Below are 18,030 nucleotides of genomic sequence, written 5' to 3'. Positions count from 1 at the left end.
CTCATGAATGATAGAACAAGCGTGAATTTGGGAAATACAATGCTAAGTGAAGCAAGGGGGGTTCAAAAGACCCCACAGTGCATGCTTCTATTGCTATGCACTCTCCAGGGTAGGCAATCCACAGAGAGAGAACAGACCAGTGGTTACCTAGGCATGGGAAGGAAGGGAATTCAGAATGATTTTTACTCAAGCATAGAATTGCCTTGTGGGGAAAGTGAAAATTGTCCTGGGATGAAAGAATGGTAATAATTGTACGATCTCATGGATATATTAAAAAAATCTCTAAATCATATGTGTCAGGGAAGTAAATATGATAGGTGAGTTATAACCAAATTAAGCTATTGTAAAATGGTTGTCATGTGGTAACTTTTACTTAATGCAAGTCATTTTTATTCTTTGATACTTCATCTTTTAAACTCTGGATTCCAGAATAGAGCCCTGACTGAATGGTGGGCAGGCATCTATCTACGGAGAGGGATGGTGGGAAAAGCACAGATCTGAAGTCTAAGTGGGAGGGTGGGAAGACTGGAGTGCAGGGAACTTAGAAACCCTTCTTTGCAAGGAAAGGAAGTGCAAGTCCTTAAGGGGAGGGGGGATCTAAGAGGGAGAGGAGTTTCATCTCCTTTGAATTTTTCAGGTCTTAGCCTGGATCATCACTCATATCTCAGACCAGAATCACCACGGCTGATGAATGTTCTGGCATTTAGAGCGCTCCTGGAGAAAGGGAGCTTTGTAGTTATTAGGCGGGGGGCGGGGGGGGGAGGAGGAACACACAGGCAAAAAAATCCAAGGCTGCGGGAGCCTCGCTGGAAAGGTAGAAGAAGGCAGTCGTCTGTGGAGGGTGCGTATGTCTAGAGGATTCAAATTGTTAATGTCTGGGTCAGTGCATTTAGGTCAGCTCTAACTCGGCTACAGGTGGGATCAATTTAAAGGATTACAAGTGTCACTCTAAATCCTAATCCAGGTCTTAGTGTGGATACTGCAATGATTTTCTAAAGGTTTACAATGCCTCACAATTATTTACTCTTTTCAGTGGAATTTGTCAACAGACTGGAGTCCTTGGCAGGATTATGACAGCCCAGAAGATATGCAGAAATGAGTGCACTGGAGTAGCTGTGCCTGAGATCTGCCTGTGCAGGCTGTCCACTGGAGATGTTTGAATGGTGATTTACATGGTAAGTAGCTGATAACTCTTGTTTATGGGAAAGCTTGTGATGGGGGACGGGGAGAAAATCAGTCCACGTGTGAGCTCAGACACTACCTGAGATGTGTTACATTTACTGAAATATGTGGTGAAAAGAAGAAAGGAAAGGAAACAAAGGGAGGGGAGGAGAGAGGGAGAGAGGGGGAGGGAGAGAGAGGGAGGGAGGGAGGGAAGGAGAGAGGGAGAGAGGGGTGGTTAGTTCAAGACACAGTTAAATCAAGGTTTGGATTTAAAAACTCTCCACCAAGCTTTCATTTACTTTCTCCCGTGGCTCTTTTATTTCTTAGCCAAGCTGTTAACTTGATTCAGGCTGGAACTGCGAAGATCAATCTTCCAGAGACGTCCCCAGCTTGACAAGCTCAGATAAGGAGCCATTCTCCCTCAGTTCTATCTGTCCTAGCTTTTCTTTGTGGATGTTTAGAGAACAGTGTCTACCCTGTGAAGCCAGGCCACCCAGAAGGTTGGGAAAGCTACCTGAAATGAAATGGTGTGCTATGTGTTGAGCACTGTCCAAGGAAGCATGACCCTGGTCCAGGTCTTCATATCTGAGTTACTAAAACAATAACCACAGAACTTTGTTTGGGTCAGTAGTGTTCTAGTTCCAAAATATCATAACTTCAGATTTGAGTTTGGTTGTGTCCAGGTTTCCCATTAACCCCAGGAAACCCTACAGCAGGTTTGTTTTACAGGCAACAGGCAAAGGCCTTTTATACAAGAGTGTTAGACTTTGTCTTTAAATCAAAATCAACAAGTGAAGGCATTCTTTCTCACTTCCTTCTTCCTCCCTCTTCTTATCTCCACTTCCCCATCTCTATCCCTCCTTTTGTTCCTCTTTTCATTCCCTTTTTTAAAGAATAAGTTTTCCTTCCGTGAAGTCTTGAGTTGTTATAGTAGATGCACTACTATAACAACATAGAAAATTCTGTTTCTTCAGGGAGTCCGAGCAGCATTAGCAGTAGTGCTGAGTGCATGACATATATGCCAGAAAAAAAGTGTGAAGAGGGCAGATCTTCAGCTTGGTGGAGCATTAACTTTGCAGTTACTGAAGAAAAAGAGCTATAGCAACCAGGAGGGCTGGGCAAGGGGCACTTTCTGACTCATGGCTAGAGGAAGAGCCTGTGTTATAAGTGCATGCGGACTTTGAAGATGCTTCAAGAATAGTAAACATTTTAGAATTTGAGATGGGGCAGGTATTAGGAAGACTGACCCGGATTATATCATTAGAATGCCAGGCTTAAACTAGAGAGGACAGCTGACGACTTTGATCTACAAGCTCGAATTTCTCTGTTTAAAATGTGGATGCTCTTCATGCATCTGCAATATACTACAAATTAATACTGATAGTGTTGGCATGAACATGTCTCTACCACTCTTTCAAACACTGTTCCCTTGAGAAGGGTAAGAGAAGCCATCAAATGTTCTAATTCCTTCACATATGCATGCAGATTATTTAAAGATAGTTTTCTCCAGAGTTGCTTTTCTCTATATTAATGGAAAGGCCAGAGAGAACTAAGAAAAACATTGGGGGCAAGCTTCACCTTGTGGATCATTTTACAAAGGTGGATCCTGACCAAGATCTAAAATAGGACCTTTTCAAGAACATCTCATAACTGCTGCTTTCTCCTCTTTGCTAATTGTTTAACAAATATTTATTGAGCATTTACTAAGTCCCAGGCACGGTGCTAGGTGCTCAGGTTCTAAATGTGTGTGTAGGGACAATAACGGTAAGTGGTAGCTTTAGGAATCCAGGCTGTCAGCATAGTACAACCCACACTGAAGGAAAAAGTAGGCTTCACATATTAGAGTCTCTACCAAGGATTACAAATCAAAACTTAGAACCTGGGTCTGCCAGTTTGCACTCAGCAGAAAACAGTTGGGTATGAAACGTGAGGAAGAAGCCTTTTAGAGAAGGAAGGCCTTTTGTAGGAGGATGTTGACTGGTCTAGCAAGCCCTTTAACAGTGTGCTTTGGAGTCACTGTCTGGAAGAAGCAGAGAAGCCAGCATCAGTATATGCCAAAAAAGAAAGATAATTAAAGACCCCCCCCAAGTCCAGTTTAGCGAGGAGAGGGGAGCAATTTGTTGACAGTCACATGGTACTGAATCACTGGCAGAGCTGGATCCAGAGACCTGGCCTCGTGATTGCCAGCATGACCCACTTGGCAAGCAGCAGAGACAAACCAGGGTAATGAAAAGACTGCTGTGTGCTTAGCATGGTAATGTATTCAGCCAGCTCTGTTCAAAGGATTACATTCTATTTAACCACATTTTGCAGATGAAGAAACGGAACCGTGAAGGATGTGCTTCCAAGACGTCCATACCTGAACACCTATGCAGGCTTGCTAGAGAATGCAATGGTACTAGTGATCCCCACGTCCACCCTGGAAGCACTCTGCTTCAAGTCAGGTTGTTTCAGGGAGAGGATTAAACATCAACCACAGATTTCTTCCATTTAGATGTTTTGTTTTTTTTTCCCCCAACTCACTTTGTTTCTCTACCCCTTGGTCTAATTTATTCTTTCACAGGGGATGGAGGAACTAAAGAAGTCTTAAACCACAAATGAATCAATAAAACTCAATTTGAGTAGAAGAGAAGGTATAATGAAGTGATCTCAATTATTTTATAGATTAGGGGATATCTGTAAGCCTTCTCTCCGTGTGCTTAATCAGCTGGGGTATAAACCCTCCGTCTACCGTGGTGTACCTTCAGGCAAAGTTGTTCATTTGCAGTATTTTTTCCTTACCTATAATTGATTATGACAGCAGGTGCCTCTAAGAGCTCAAATGAAATCTTTAAATTAAGTTGTTGTTATTAAAATAAGATAATACATGCAAAGGGTATAGCCAATTGTTTCTCACATACTCAGAACTCAGTAAATGTTAGCCTTTATTATTATTCAGGGTACTGATTTCTAATTTAAATATACAGGTTATGGAAAAGAATTCATCAGACTGGTGTATTTGGGTTACAAGAACCAACTGTCTTGGTAGTCCACTTTGTGTTGCTATGACAACATATTTGCGGTTGAGTACTTTGTAAAGAGAGATGTTTATTAAGCTCACAGCTTTGATATCAGGAAATTCAAGATCTGGCAGCTGCATGTGCTATGGGCTTCATGGTACACTGTAATATTTCAGGTGACATTGAGTGATGGGAGAGCAGATAAGAGGTCACATCATAAAGCACTAGGGAGAGGTGCCAGACTCACTTTATGAGAATGTACTCCTTTTCTCAAGAACTCATCCATCCCGGTGTGAACACCAAGTCCCTCCAAAACCCATCAATCCTTCCATTCACCTCTTACAAGTTCCACCACAGTACTGGTGGTACCTCGGTGAGGACATGTCGCCATGAATTTTGTGATGCACAAGTTCTGTATGAGTAACAGCAGCTTCCTTGCCCTGTTGCTGTGAACGAGGGTCAGTTCACCCCACGGAATTGCTCTCATTGTTGCCCACTCCTGGTGGTTGAAACAGCGAGGACCTGTAACCTAAGAGGTATAAAATTCAGTATCTTGGATAACAAAATATACTTGAAACAGGAGCCCCTCCTGGAAACTGGAAAACCTTGGAACGGGAAGAAGGGTGGGAAGAGAAGCACGGGGCTGTTTGTCTGATCCCAGTTTGTAGGTTGTGCCTTCCCTGCATGCTTCAACCATAGCATACAGACCAGATGGGAGGTGTTTCGTTTTTAATGAAAGAGAGATTAAACCATATTATCTTTCAGGGCCTAGCATTGAATCTGAGCTCTTCAGACATTTAGTCATCCCAGAAGCCATCCTTTTCTCTACGCCTAAAGCAGTTAGGTGCTTCTCTTTCTAGTGCTCACACCCCTGTCTTCAATGTGTTACTTTTGAGCTTCCTAGTTTCCCAAGTTGCCTCCACTGTTTTTTAAACAACTGAGGTATGAATGTTGGCCACACTAGTTTGGTGGCTCCTTAAAGATCTACCAGGTGTGCCCCAATTAGGGTTTCTCACAAAATTAGGTGTTGGAACCCGGATAACATCCAGCAGTGCTACCGTAAGCAAAATGATTACAGTTAATAATAATAATAAGAAAAATAGTTTGGCCTGATCAGTGCACACTTATGGTGATTATCTCCAGAGGAGATACAAGGCATTATTTTGACATTTGATTCAAGCTAAGTGTTTACTAATGATTTTCCTCATCATCTCTCTTGATCAGTTAATAGTTTTGAATGTATATAGATTTTTAAATTAATTTTCCTTTGAGGGTCTCAGTCTGGACACTGGGCTATCCTTGAATTTACTTCAGTCTTTTTAACTTAGCTTCCTAAATGTTGCAATTACAGTAACGAGCAATTAATTTGAGGTACTGAGGGTATTCCTGACCTGGGATCAATGTGAATGTGTTGTTTCTTATCTCATGAACATTCATCTGGTTCTCTTTGTTGGGCACTTGGCTTCAGGAAGTCCTGGTCGAGCAGGGCTGCTTCTCCATACAGATGCCCTTGTTGTGGCTTATTTCCTTTGAAATTCTGGAAGGGCAGAGAAATCAGTCAGTTCCGTATGCTCATCCATCCAGAAACAGGAAGATTAGAATAAAGTTAGGAACATGTGTGCAATGAATTCAACCTGGGAGGGCTACCTAAGGTAGCGCAATGGGAAACACTTCAGTTGATTCCTGAAGGGCGCATTCATCTAAAGAGCCTGGAAAGACAACGGAAGAGAGAAGAGGGCACTCCACACAGAAGGCATGGGGTTTCCTAAATAAATCCTAGTTCTGTCAGATGTGTCAGAAGAACTACACAACCTTTATCAGAGTCTGAAAACAGAAGAGCAGGAGATGGGGTGGTAGAGGCAAGGACTGAGGCTTCAGCGTTTGTCATCTCGAGTTCTCCATGCTTGCTGACTTATGTATTTTCTCATTGTGGTCCTCAAACCTGCATCCTTACTCTCTGAGTGGAAGTCGACTGGGCCCCTAACTATGTTTGGCTTATTGGATTTTACCGAGTGTGATACTGATAACTGCTCTGTGTCCGCAAAGAACACAAAGTTCTTAGGAGCTTGTAAGTCATTAGGATCTATTTCCTTTCTGATTGCTCTATAAGTCTTGTGGATTCTCAGAGATTGTCCTTGCTACTCTTGATTCTGAAGAAATTCATTTTACTTCTCTATCTTCACTCCTGTGTTCTTGTTCTGTTATCTCTCTTTTCATTTTCTTTCTTTTTATAAAAGATTTATTTATTCTTCAGCACATTGGTATTTTGCTTGTATGTATGACTGTGTGATGGTGCCAGATCCCCTGGAACTGGAGTTACAGACAGTTGTGAGTTGCTGGGAACTGAACTCAAGTCCTCTGGAAGAGCGGCCAATGCTCTTACCCCTGAGCCATCTCTCCACCCCCCCCCGTTATATCTTATATGAATGTTTCTGTATTCTTGCCACCCTTCCAGACCTACTCTCCACACTGTTGATGGCAGACATGTCTGACCCACAAGCCATGGTCATGCACAGTTGGGATAGCTATGAGGTTAGCCCAACTCAAACAAATCATAAACATGTTAAAATGTTATAAGATTATTTCATGATTTAGTGGGTGGGTAACAGGATCACCTGTTTCTCACGCATGAACTCTGTAGATGACAGTGTCATATACAATGTCAGAAGCTTAAAAACTCATGATATATAGACCGTAGTGATCTGGCCTTTGCCTTCCCTGGATTCATAAATCCAGGTAGGCAGAAGAAACAGTTTGAAATTCTAGAGTCTAATATACACTTATTTGGTTTTATTTTCAGACAGGATTTTCTCTGTTAACAGCCCAGGCTGGCCTTGAACTTGCAGAGATCCTCCTGCCTCTGCTTCTTTAGTACTGAATTAAAGTTATGCATACTACATTCAGCTAAATTCACATATTTTCAACTCTGATTCCTTTTACACATTGTAAGAAAAAAAAATGAAAATGAACCCCCCTGGAAGCCTTCTAGCATGTCCTACCTTGAAATCATTTTTACTTGGACATGTTCCCTTTCTTTCTTTCTTTCTTTCTTTCTTTCTTTCTTTCTTTCTTTCTTTCTTTCTTTCTTTCTTTCTTTCTTTACACACACACACAGACACACACACACACACACACACATTCTTGAACCACCTCTAATCCCCTCTTCCTCCTTTCTTCTGCTTCCTCTTTCTTTCTCTTTCCCCTCTTGTGCCCCCTCCCTTCTTGTGGTTCAAAGGAGGAAGTTCTATAACCGCAGAGGGAAGATCTCAAAGAAGAAGCTAACTTTATAACAGCCCCTGCTCTCTTCTTTCCCCAAGCTTCCTCTGCCCAGTTGTTCCTGTCTGTGGGAGCTACCTCAACTAGCCCTGCTCTGACGGCTACGATCTGTTTTCACCTGTCTGCCTCTAGGAAGGCAAGATGGGGGTAAATGGGCACCTTGTAAACCATCATGTCAATAACAGTACACCAAATATAATTCCGATGATTATCCAGGCCATGTAAGCACTTCCCTTATGCTACCCATTGTAACTGTCACAAGTTGGGAGGTGTACAGTTCTTATTAATGTTGAATCCACTGGACTTGGTGATGGATTGAATGTGGAGGGGTGGCAAACGAGGAGCCTCCATAACTGTACAGGTTGGAGCCTCCATAATTGTACAGGTTTTTGACTGATGTAAGTGAATGGACAGTGGATGGAGACGATGCCATCTACTGTGAGGTAAGGAGGACCAGATTGGGAAATGTTTTGGTTGGGGTGGGTAATGGAAAGTTTCACCTTGGGAGACTGCATTGTTTCAAAAGCGATGTTATTTATTTTTCCCCTAGAAACTTCAGAAACTGTGTAACATATAATTCCCTCTGCTTGACAGGAACTCGGAAACAGCACTGTCGATCTTCAGAGGGCAGAGTAATCCTCCAGTATCTCATCACCAGCTTGCTGGCAGGCAGCAAGGCTATGTTCCTCGGACCCTGGCCCTTTCCTCGCCTTCTGTCCTGGTTTGCCGTTTCTAGCAGACTGTCAGGACGGCATGGCCTCCCTTCCTCCAAGTTCCTGAGATGCTTGTGCCTCTTGGCCCTTTTGCCTCTCATTCGGTGGGGGCAAGCACTCCCCTACAAGATCGGGATTATAGGCCCCTGGGCATGTGATCCGTTCTTCTCCAAGGCCCTACCTGAGGTTGCTGCTGCTTTAGCAATTGAACGAATCAGCCGGGACAAGTCATTTGACCGGAGTTACTCCTTCGAATATGTGATTCTTAACGAAGACTGCCAGACTTCAAAGGCCCTCACCAGTTTCATTTCCCACCAGCAGATGGCCTCAGGATTTGTTGGGCCTGCCAACCCTGGCTTCTGTGAGGCAGCCTCACTCCTGGGAACCAGCTGGGACAAAGGGATTTTCTCTTGGGCTTGTGTGAATCATGAATTAGATAACAAACGTAGCTTCCCAACCTTCTCTCGGACACTCCCTTCTCCTATCCGGGTGCTTGTAACCGTCATGAAGTATTTCCAGTGGGCTCACGCTGGGGTCATTTCGTCAGATGAAGACATTTGGATGCATACAGCCAATCGAGTCTCAAGTGCTCTTCGGAGCCAGGGCTTACCTGTAGGGGTCGTCCTGACCTCGGGACGAGACAGCCAAAGCATTCAGAAAGCTCTCCAGCAGATTCGCCAGGCAGACAGAATTCGCAGTGAGTGCTTGCTCCTGGCTAAGGTTTAAATGTGGTTTTGGTGAAAAGCATGACAATCCCTAAAAGGTTTTCTGCCTTCATACCCTAGGCTAACACGTCATTCCCTCGTTCTTTATGCACATGCCTTCTTTCATCCAAAATCTGACCCCAAGAATGTGGCTTCAACAGAGCCAATCTTAGGAACTTAATAGAGAGTTCAAGAACTCTATGGTCAAATGCCCTCGCAAGCCAGCACCTGGTATAGAGGAATGACATCAAGAGTCCTGTAGGCACACCCTATCTTTGTCCTGAGGACCACATCAGTTTTAGACTAACCATAGCAATGTCCTCTGATGGTTTCGTCTCATTTTTGTTTTGTTGTTTTATGATTTTTTTTTAAATTATGGAGTGGAGATGTACTTTTGACTTCCTTCTAGGTAATTCCGTCATGGGTACCCAGTACCATCTTGTCATCACTTTGGTCCTTTTCTCCCCTTCCTAATAAAGCAGATGCTTCTCCCAGCAGCACGCAGCTCATTGGTATGGAGGACATTTAGGTGGCTAATGAAGGCACAGCAAAGCATGCTTTCTGTTAACATGCTTCTTATTTCAAGGGAAGCTTTATGCTTGGAAATGACTCTCAAAGAGGCAAGAGGCAGGCAAAATGGGCCACAGGGGACTTGACTCACCGAAGCTTCAATTACCAACAGGATTTGAATTAATTTTGGGGAAGGAACCTCCCTAGTTCTTTAGAATCAGATTTTTTTTCTTATATTTCTGACACTTGGTTTTGATTGTTTTCTTTTTTATCCTCTCAATTTGAGTTTTGAAAATAAATTTCCTCTATTCCTTCCTGTGGAAGTGGCAGTGAGGTACGGGAATGATGCTCCTGCCAAACTCCAGCCACTTCATCACTGTAGGACCTGTAGCTCAGAATCCAGTTGTCCAACTGATGGCTTATAGGACTGGTCCTCCTCCCAGTCATTTCCTTAACACAACAATGGTCTTGCTAGAAACAGAACCAACTTAGGCCTGGCTCATCACCAGAACCCATTTTAAATTTCAAGTGTCTCCATTAGTGCACCTTAATTACGATTATTTTGGGAAGATGAAAGCCAGAGGTTTAAATTCCAGGAGCTACAGTGGTCCTATAGTCTGTAAGCTCCAGTCTGTAAGACCTTCAGTCTTAGGCAATCAGCATGGCTCTGATTATTTCATAACAGAACTTAGCACCTGTTGAGCTGAGCACAGCGTTATTTTTTTTAAATATAAGAAATCATTTCCAGAGAGGAGCCATTCTAGAAAGAAAACAACATATTTAGTGTCAGAACTTTATGTTTGAGATTCATGAAGACCTGTGTTTCTTATAAGTTTCAGATCCCATTCATTCTAAATACTATAGTTTGAGCTCACTTTTTGGTCCCTATTTTAAAATGTTAAATAAAATCCAGACCCTGAGCTTCTTTTGTCATCTGAGTGAGGGGAATTAGGACCACCAATTCCTTTAAAATAGAGAGGTAGCAACCATGCATTTATTTTCCTATATTTGAAGCCCATTTTCTTTTCACTGTTCTTGCATTAGCTGACCACTAGAATTACCTGGGCATCTTTTCAAAAATGACTGAAGCTACCTGCAGAGACTTGAATTGGCCTGTGGCAGCCCCGAGCAAGCAAAGGTCTTTTATTTTTTTTATTATATATATATATATAATAAAATAATATATATATATATATATAGTATTTTTTCCTTTTTTATTAGATATTTTCTTTATTTACATTTCAAATATTATCCCCTCTCCTAGTTTCCTCTCTGAAAATCCCCTATCACCTCCCCCACTCCCTTTGCTCCCCAACCCACCCACACCCACTTCCTGGTCCTGGCATTCCCCTATACTGGGTCCTAGAACCTTCACAGGACCAAGAGGCAAGGGTCTTTCCATTAGCTTCCCAGGTACTTCTAAAGCACAGAGTTCAGAGCTGCTGCCTTTAAGTTCTTCAGGATGCAAATAAGTGTTCCTCATTTGAAGTGACCGGTCATCTTTGCCTTAATAAGACTTTCTTTGGTCAGTTTGTATTTTTTGATGATGATGATATGCATCAGCCCACTAAATGGATGGGAACTTTGAGAATGAGGGGCGAACCCAAAAGAGACTGTTTAATGAGCAATGGGAGCCCCTGTATAAGGATGGCAGAAGCAGGTGAAGGAGGGGGACTCTGAAAGAGACAGTGTTGGTGGTGACAGTAAATTTCTATGCTCTAGAATACTATTTCTCTATCAGCAAATTCCAGTGAGTCACGTGATGAGGTGTGGAAACAGAGAAATTGGGTTGTAGGCTGAGTGTGATGTCATGGATTTCCGTGTAGAGTTAGCAAAGGAGTATGGGGTCCCTTCAACTTAAGCGTTCAGATTTCAGTCTGTGCCAACCAGTGGGTGACATATGGCAGTAGGAGTTGGAAAAGAGAAGTGAGAGTTGGAGAAAATAGGCCTTTGGGTCAATGCAAAGAAGTCTTGTTATGCCTTGAAACGAAGAGTTTCGAGTGTAACCCAGGTTCTTTGCAGGAACTCAGTAGTATGGAGTTTTTTTTTTCCATAGGAGAAGACTTTGTAGGTCTGAATACACTGAGAAGGGACTCATTTCTTTAAAGAGATCTGGTAATAGTTGTAAGGTTGTGTCACAGTAACAGCGATGACATTCCTATATGACAGTGGTAACAGGTTGTGGGAACTGGGGGCAATAGGGATGGAAGGAAGAGAAGAGCGGGCACTGCTCCATATGCCACTTCTGTTTCTAATGAATTAATGTTTTCAGTTAGGCCATATTATTGGCCCTTCATTGGATCTAGAGGGAGTGTCTTTCTGAGAAACAAATCTGAATCATGTTTGCACAGTACAAAGGTAATTGTTAATTAAACAATAGTGTAATAATAATAAAGTTAAATACTTTGGGGAGGGAAAACAATAGAGGCTTCATTAGCTATTGGGTCACAGAGACAATAAAAGCAACCATAATTTATCTACCTTACATTTAAGCAGCACTATACTGTTCACAAAGTGTGTGCACATTGACCAACTCAATTTATCAGTATTTTCTAGGTGAGAGTTGTTCTCATCTTCAGAGTTTACAATATCTGTAAGGCTCATGAGAGCAAGTACATAGGTGTAGGCATTATTAGTATCAACTAACAGGGGCAATGTAGCCTCAGAGGAGGGAGATTCAGCCTTCCAGAGGTTAGTGACCCATTTCTTTTAAATCTTGGAAGTGATTGCCAATTATCTTTATTTCCAACAAAGTCAAGTGGAGGTGTTGATCAAAGACAAAGACCTCAATTTACAGTCAGAAATCCTGGGTAGGATTATGAAGGTTTTGCCCTGTGCCTGGGAACCTGAGTGGCTAAGGGGGGTCACAATTCCATCCCCTCACTGCTCCTCTACCCATGAGCCCTCCTGGAGGTTTTTGTCCCTTGATACAAAGGCTCATTCTCTCCCCTAGGCAAAGCACCTGAGGGATTGCATCCACCCAGGAGGGGTTCCTTTTCCCATTCCTACAAAGGCCAGCAGGAGGCCTTACCTCTAGCTCTTCACGTGGCCATTTCAATTCCTCCTGTCTTCTTATTTTGAAATCCTTTCAACTTGAGCTTACCTGGTTGACCACCAATTGGAGTTTCCTTTAAATCCTTCCAAATTGGAATTGCTTTGTTGTGCCAGCCAAAATGTCCTTCTCTTGTTCTCCCCAAATTAGATACAGTTTTCTTTCTTTATAGCCAGAGCCTGACTGGCTTCCTTCCATCGATTACATCCCCCCACATGAAAGAATAACTGATAAATACCTAATATTTATTGAGAGTTTATTATATCCTAGGCATTTAGAATGAACTTTTCATTCAGTTCATTCAATGTCCCTTTAAAATAAGGCAATTACTCTTTCCCGATTTGATGGGTAAGACCTCTGAGGCAGCAACGTTAAATAACTTGCCTGACATCATACAGCTAGTGAATAGGAAAGCTAAGAGATGGGCCTTCAGGTTTATCTGATGTAGTGGCTCTCAAATCTAAGTAAGCATCAGAATTTCCTGGATGATTTCTTCACTTTGCTGAGTTTCATCTCCAAAGTGTCTGATTCAGAGAGGCTGGGGTGAGGTCCAGAATATGCAGTTCTAGTAAGTTCCTAAGTGATGCTGATCCTGCTGGCCCACGGACTATCCCGTGATAACTGGCCTATGAAAGGACTGCTTCATCTCTGCTTGAGATATGCTCCTAAACACACACACACACACACACACACACACACACACACACACACACACTGGAGGGTCTGTGTTCTCTGGATCATATATAATTCAGCCCTTCTGATTTTCTTTCTTAATTCAAAGGCCCACTAATGAAATGATTTTAAGTGTCCCCAGGTGTGCAAGGTTTAAGCCCTGTTTCCAACATTAATTGGTTATTGTTGGTAATACAGTGGTGAATAGTGTTAGTCCTGATAGGGCTTTTGATATCAAATTTGCTATAGATAAATGTAAATATATAAATAAATAAAACTGACAAGAAGACTGCCTGCATTTATGAACACTATATCTACGTCATCTGTACCTCTTTCCTCCTACAGTCTTCCCTCCCTTTAGTCAGTCTTAACAAATCATTAAACTGAAAGAGGCTAAGATGAACATCCATGGAAGAAAATGGCACAAAAAAGTAAAAAAATGCAGGTGGAGGTCAAAAGAATAAGAGGGTTTTTTTTGTTGTTGTTGTTTTATTTTTTTTAGACAATGTATTCCCGTGTCTCGGGCTGTAGTCCAGGCTGGCTGTGCACTGTAATACTTCATGGTCACCCTGCCCACTTCTTTCTAGTGCTGGGATTACAGGCATGCAGAACAGTGTCTGACAAGTTTTGTCCTTTGAAGAATATAAATCATCGATCTCAAAGAAATATTGGGTAGAGAATTTCAATGTAGGAAGAGAAAAGGAAGAGTAGAGGAACCCAGAAACTGGCTTTTTTCAGGCATTCATGACATCCCTTCCTAGTACTATTGACAGTGAGAGAGGATCCTACAGAGCTTATCATGGGGAGCCCATGGCTGCTACTCAGCCCAAGTGGACTGTGCGTATAACAGAGACAGTGCTTGATTCATCCTTGTAAGGTATGACCTCCAAAGGATGTATTTTCTGGTCCTTGTTTTGGCTATAAAAAGTCTTGACTGTTAACAACCAAGATGGAAACTTACAAATTAATATTATTTGGTGACCACCTGTTAACCTCAACCTTGTCTAGGACTTAAGTTTCTCTATACTAATCCTTTCCTGACAACAACTTAGAGGTCAAATCCCATTTTAATGAATGTAATTTTGAGATAATAAAAGCTATTTAGTAAAAACCATCTAGTAGAACAGATGCATCCATAAATCCCTGTGCACGGAGCACTCAATCTATTAAATTAAGATGCTGTTGTTTGAATTCAGTATTTGTGCTTTCTACTTTAATTGTGTGCAATGGCAAGTTCTTGCCTTGCAAAAATAGAGGCCTGAGATCATCCAGTTTCAACATTTCCATTTTTTTAAATCTAAAAATGAGAAGGAAAGCTTTGGCTGGGTACTTTTAAGTTGTCTTTCTAGTTTTGGAAATTTGGACCATTTTTTTTTAAATGTCACTCATATGTGCAATGAGGAGAAACATGGAGATTCAGATTGAGGGGTAAGAGAATGGCACTCAGCATCACATATAGAGTTGTTAGTATCTACTGACATAAGAGGGTAGCTTCCCGCCGGGCGTGGTGGTGCACGCCTTTAATCCCAGCACTTGGGAGGCAGAGGCAGGTGGATTTCTGATTTCTGAGTTCGAGGCCAGCCTGGTCTACAGAGTGAGTTCCAGGACAGCCAGGGCTACACAGAGAAACCCTGTCTTGAAAAACCAAAAAAAAAAAAAAAAAAAAAAAAAAAGAGGGTATCTTCCCATTGTTCTGCTTTCCTAATAGTGCAAATGTGTCCATGTCTCTCATGGAACATTTGAAAATGCAGGAATGCAGAGTCTTTCTTCCTGGAAATTTGCTAGCATGAAGACATGCATCTAAACAATGTTTATTTAGTGTGTGTGTGTGTGTGTGTGTGTGTATGTTTGTGTATATCAGAATAAAAGGTAAATAGGACACAGTCTCTGACCCTAAGAAGTCTGCAGTTTCATGGAAGATGCTGCCACACACAAATTAGAGCAAGAAATATGGTGGGGATCGTGGTAGAGGCCAGTTTAGGGTAGAGTTATAATTTCAAACTAGTACCAGATGTAACTTAGAGTGCAGGAATTTCATTGGTGATTGTTTTCAAGTATAACACTCATGAGAGAGAGAAAGCCAGAGAATTAGACAGCAAGAACAGAACAAAAAAAGGCCTTGTCCAGTCCATAAGGGGTTGTCATAAGGAGCTGGGACAACTAGAATTGAGATGAAGGGTCTGCAGCTTTCTATCACTGCGTGTAGACTGCTCATTGTGTAGGCTGACCCAAAGAAAAGGTACCGTGTGCTAATAATTGTTTTAGCAAGCACCTTCCCAGGAGTGAGAAAAACCTGATTTGTAGTTTGCTGATTTCCATAGAGTAAATCACCATCACCATGGCCAATTTCAAGCTAATAACATGTTGTGTACTGGCTTACAGATGTCCTGAAAATGTAACCATAGATTCAGTGTTAAGTCTACCCCAGCCAGCTTCAGTTCACTGCTAAAGGCATGTGACCCTATGAGAGGTGGCTCTCTCTTCAGCTGAGGTTAATTATTGGTGAGGCATTAGCTTTTACATGCTAACATTCTCAGCAGCTAGGGGAAATGAGTGTCAGTCCTGAAGTGTGTGTCTGGATGGCACACCATAATAGCTCCCTCTGCATGCACTGAAATATTTGTATCTTAACAAACACAAAGTCCTTTATTCTATTTGATGTTTTCCATGCACTAATTTCAATATCCCTTAAGGAAATTAAGTGGAACTATGTTTGGTAACCTTGAACAAGTCAGTTTATCACTGCCTTTGCAGGAGAAATGCCAACTGACTTTTTTGCCAAGAATACTAAAGCACATGGTTTAGTCCACATCTTCCCCACTCCTAACCCCACCCAACAGACCTGTGACTTGACTCATTAGGTCAAATGAATGTTTGATGGTATAGTCAAACAGAGAGAGTGATGCTAGTTTTAATTTCTCTTCCCAAGCCCAACTCTTGCATTGCCAAACGTCTCTGGTACCACATTTCCCCTACTTCTACAGGGTGTGATTATCAACAACTGATGCATAATTCTTTGTGTGGCTCAAGACATTGCTCCAAATATATATCTTTAGAGAATTCAAAGAAAGATCTGAGCATCCAAATACCTGTAGATTCTCTTAAGGTATTTGTTTTGTAGGAACTAACGGTCATTTAAGAACTCAAATTTGACTGGGTTGTATGTGTAGTGTGTGTGTGTGTTTTAAAATCCACCTTATAAGTTACTGGGTGCATTAAAAATTGAGAGGTGGTGGCTCTAGTTCCAAAGCAAAACTTTTCAGGAGTATTTAAAAACTGTAAAGAAAGCTTTTGAAAACACATGAAGCAATAAGGTAATGCCAAAGATGAGTCATTGAACGTAGTTAAGCACACTTAGCTCCTGAGATTAAAGGTTCCATAGAAGCATGTATAATTAATATTTACCAGTGGTGATAGGACTTTTGCTTTTCTTCAAGGAGCTCAGAATGCTTGCCAGGCATTATCTAATTAAACTACTCAATGTACCTGTGAAATGCATCGGAATCTGCATTTTAAAGATGTGGGCACTGAAGCACAAGTGGGCTTAAACTAAACTCATTTAGCATGCCAGGGACAAAATTGGATATAAGACTTTCAGTCTCATGATCTAGCTGCCATTCTTCAACCGTGGCCTACTCTAATCCAGTCTATTCTAGCATAGCCTTGCCAAACAACATAGTTTCATAAGTCTAGGAAGAATTAAATTGAGTGCAAAGTAATTCCAATTACAGGGAAGTAAGACTGAAAAAGTTGAACATATCATCCACAATTTTAGTAGCATTTATAGATGAGTATATGTTAGGGCCATTCATTGTCTATAATGGCATTGGTAAGAGTGGGGAACATTAGTCAAAACATGCTGGAGTGCACATTTGTAATGAGTGGACAGCAAGAAAGCAATAGTGGCTATGGGCCTTTCTCCCAATCTATCCTTCTTACACCAGAGTAGATACTATCCATCTAGTGCTATGTACTAGGTACATCTTATGAATTTTCTCCTTGAATTGTCACTGCCTCTTCATGAATTATTGACATCTGGAGGCACAGTGAGGTCAAGTCATTCACCCAGAAGCACACAGCTAATACCTAGTGCTATCAGGATATAAACTTAATAGACCTCTCAACCTCATGGCCTTTGTGTTTGCTGTCCCCAGTTTATACTATTGTTCCTGTTTATGATTAGGCTCTGCAGCCTGTATCTATGTCTTTCTTGCCTCTGAACACAACTTAGAGAGTCCCCACATATAACTCAGACTTAACTTAGGACCTCAGTATCTTGCCCATCCTGTGGGAATAGGAAAGAAATCATGTCTAAATGTTTGGTTATAACACATTTCTTTTATTTCTTCTGTTTGGTTTCTGATTCTGTGTTTTACTACCATAACCCCTTGCCCTTCTCCCCCTCCACCCCGGTTTCAGTAATCATAATGTGTATGCATTCGGCCTTGATTGGGGGAGAGACACAAACACACTTCTTGGAATTGGCTCATGATCTGAAAATGACAGATGGGACTTACGTCTTTGTCCCCTATGATGTACTGCTCTACAGTTTACCTTATAAGCACAGCCCCTACCAGGTCCTGAGGAGCAATCCAAAGCTCCGGGAAGCCTATGATGCTGTGTTGACTATTACAGTGGAGTCCCACGAAAAGACCTTCTATGAAGCTTATGCAGAAGCAGCAGCCAGCGGAGAAATTCCTGAGAAGCCTGACTCAAACCAAGTAAGTGCAGACACACAAGCTGTGTCCATAAGCTGAGACCATTAAAAAAACGGGGGGGGGGGGACAAATGGCTTGTTACCTTTACTAAATATTCTGAGAATCAATTCCCTGTCAGATGAAAAGCTGCCAACATTTCCCCCAATTCTGCTAGCTTTCTATTCTCTTTGGTAACTAGAAAGAAGGAAAGGAAAGCTGGGGCTGTTCAAGGGGAGCTAATAA

General features: G+C 41.8%; 1 protein-coding gene across 1 annotated transcript in view; it reads left to right on the top strand.

The window, feature by feature from the left end:
- The first annotated feature begins 1,016 nt into the window (after positions 1-1,016).
- Gucy2f (guanylate cyclase 2F, retinal) overlaps positions 1,017-18,030 on the top strand; it is a 98,931-nt gene continuing 81,917 nt past the window's right edge. The window contains exons 1-3 of the mRNA XM_021188296.1: positions 1,017-1,175; positions 8,034-8,849; positions 17,510-17,811. Of these exons, the coding sequence (XP_021043955.1) occupies positions 8,120-8,849; positions 17,510-17,811 (1,032 nt within the window). The 5' untranslated portion in view covers positions 1,017-1,175; positions 8,034-8,119. The remainder of the gene's footprint in view (positions 1,176-8,033; positions 8,850-17,509; positions 17,812-18,030) is intronic.

This window comes from Mus pahari, chromosome X (genome assembly GCF_900095145.1).
Source record: "Mus pahari chromosome X, PAHARI_EIJ_v1.1, whole genome shotgun sequence".
Lineage (NCBI taxonomy): Eukaryota > Metazoa > Chordata > Mammalia > Rodentia > Muridae > Mus > Mus pahari.
The sequence above is the reverse complement of the archived record's forward strand: the minus strand, read 5'-3'. Positions and strand labels throughout refer to the sequence as shown.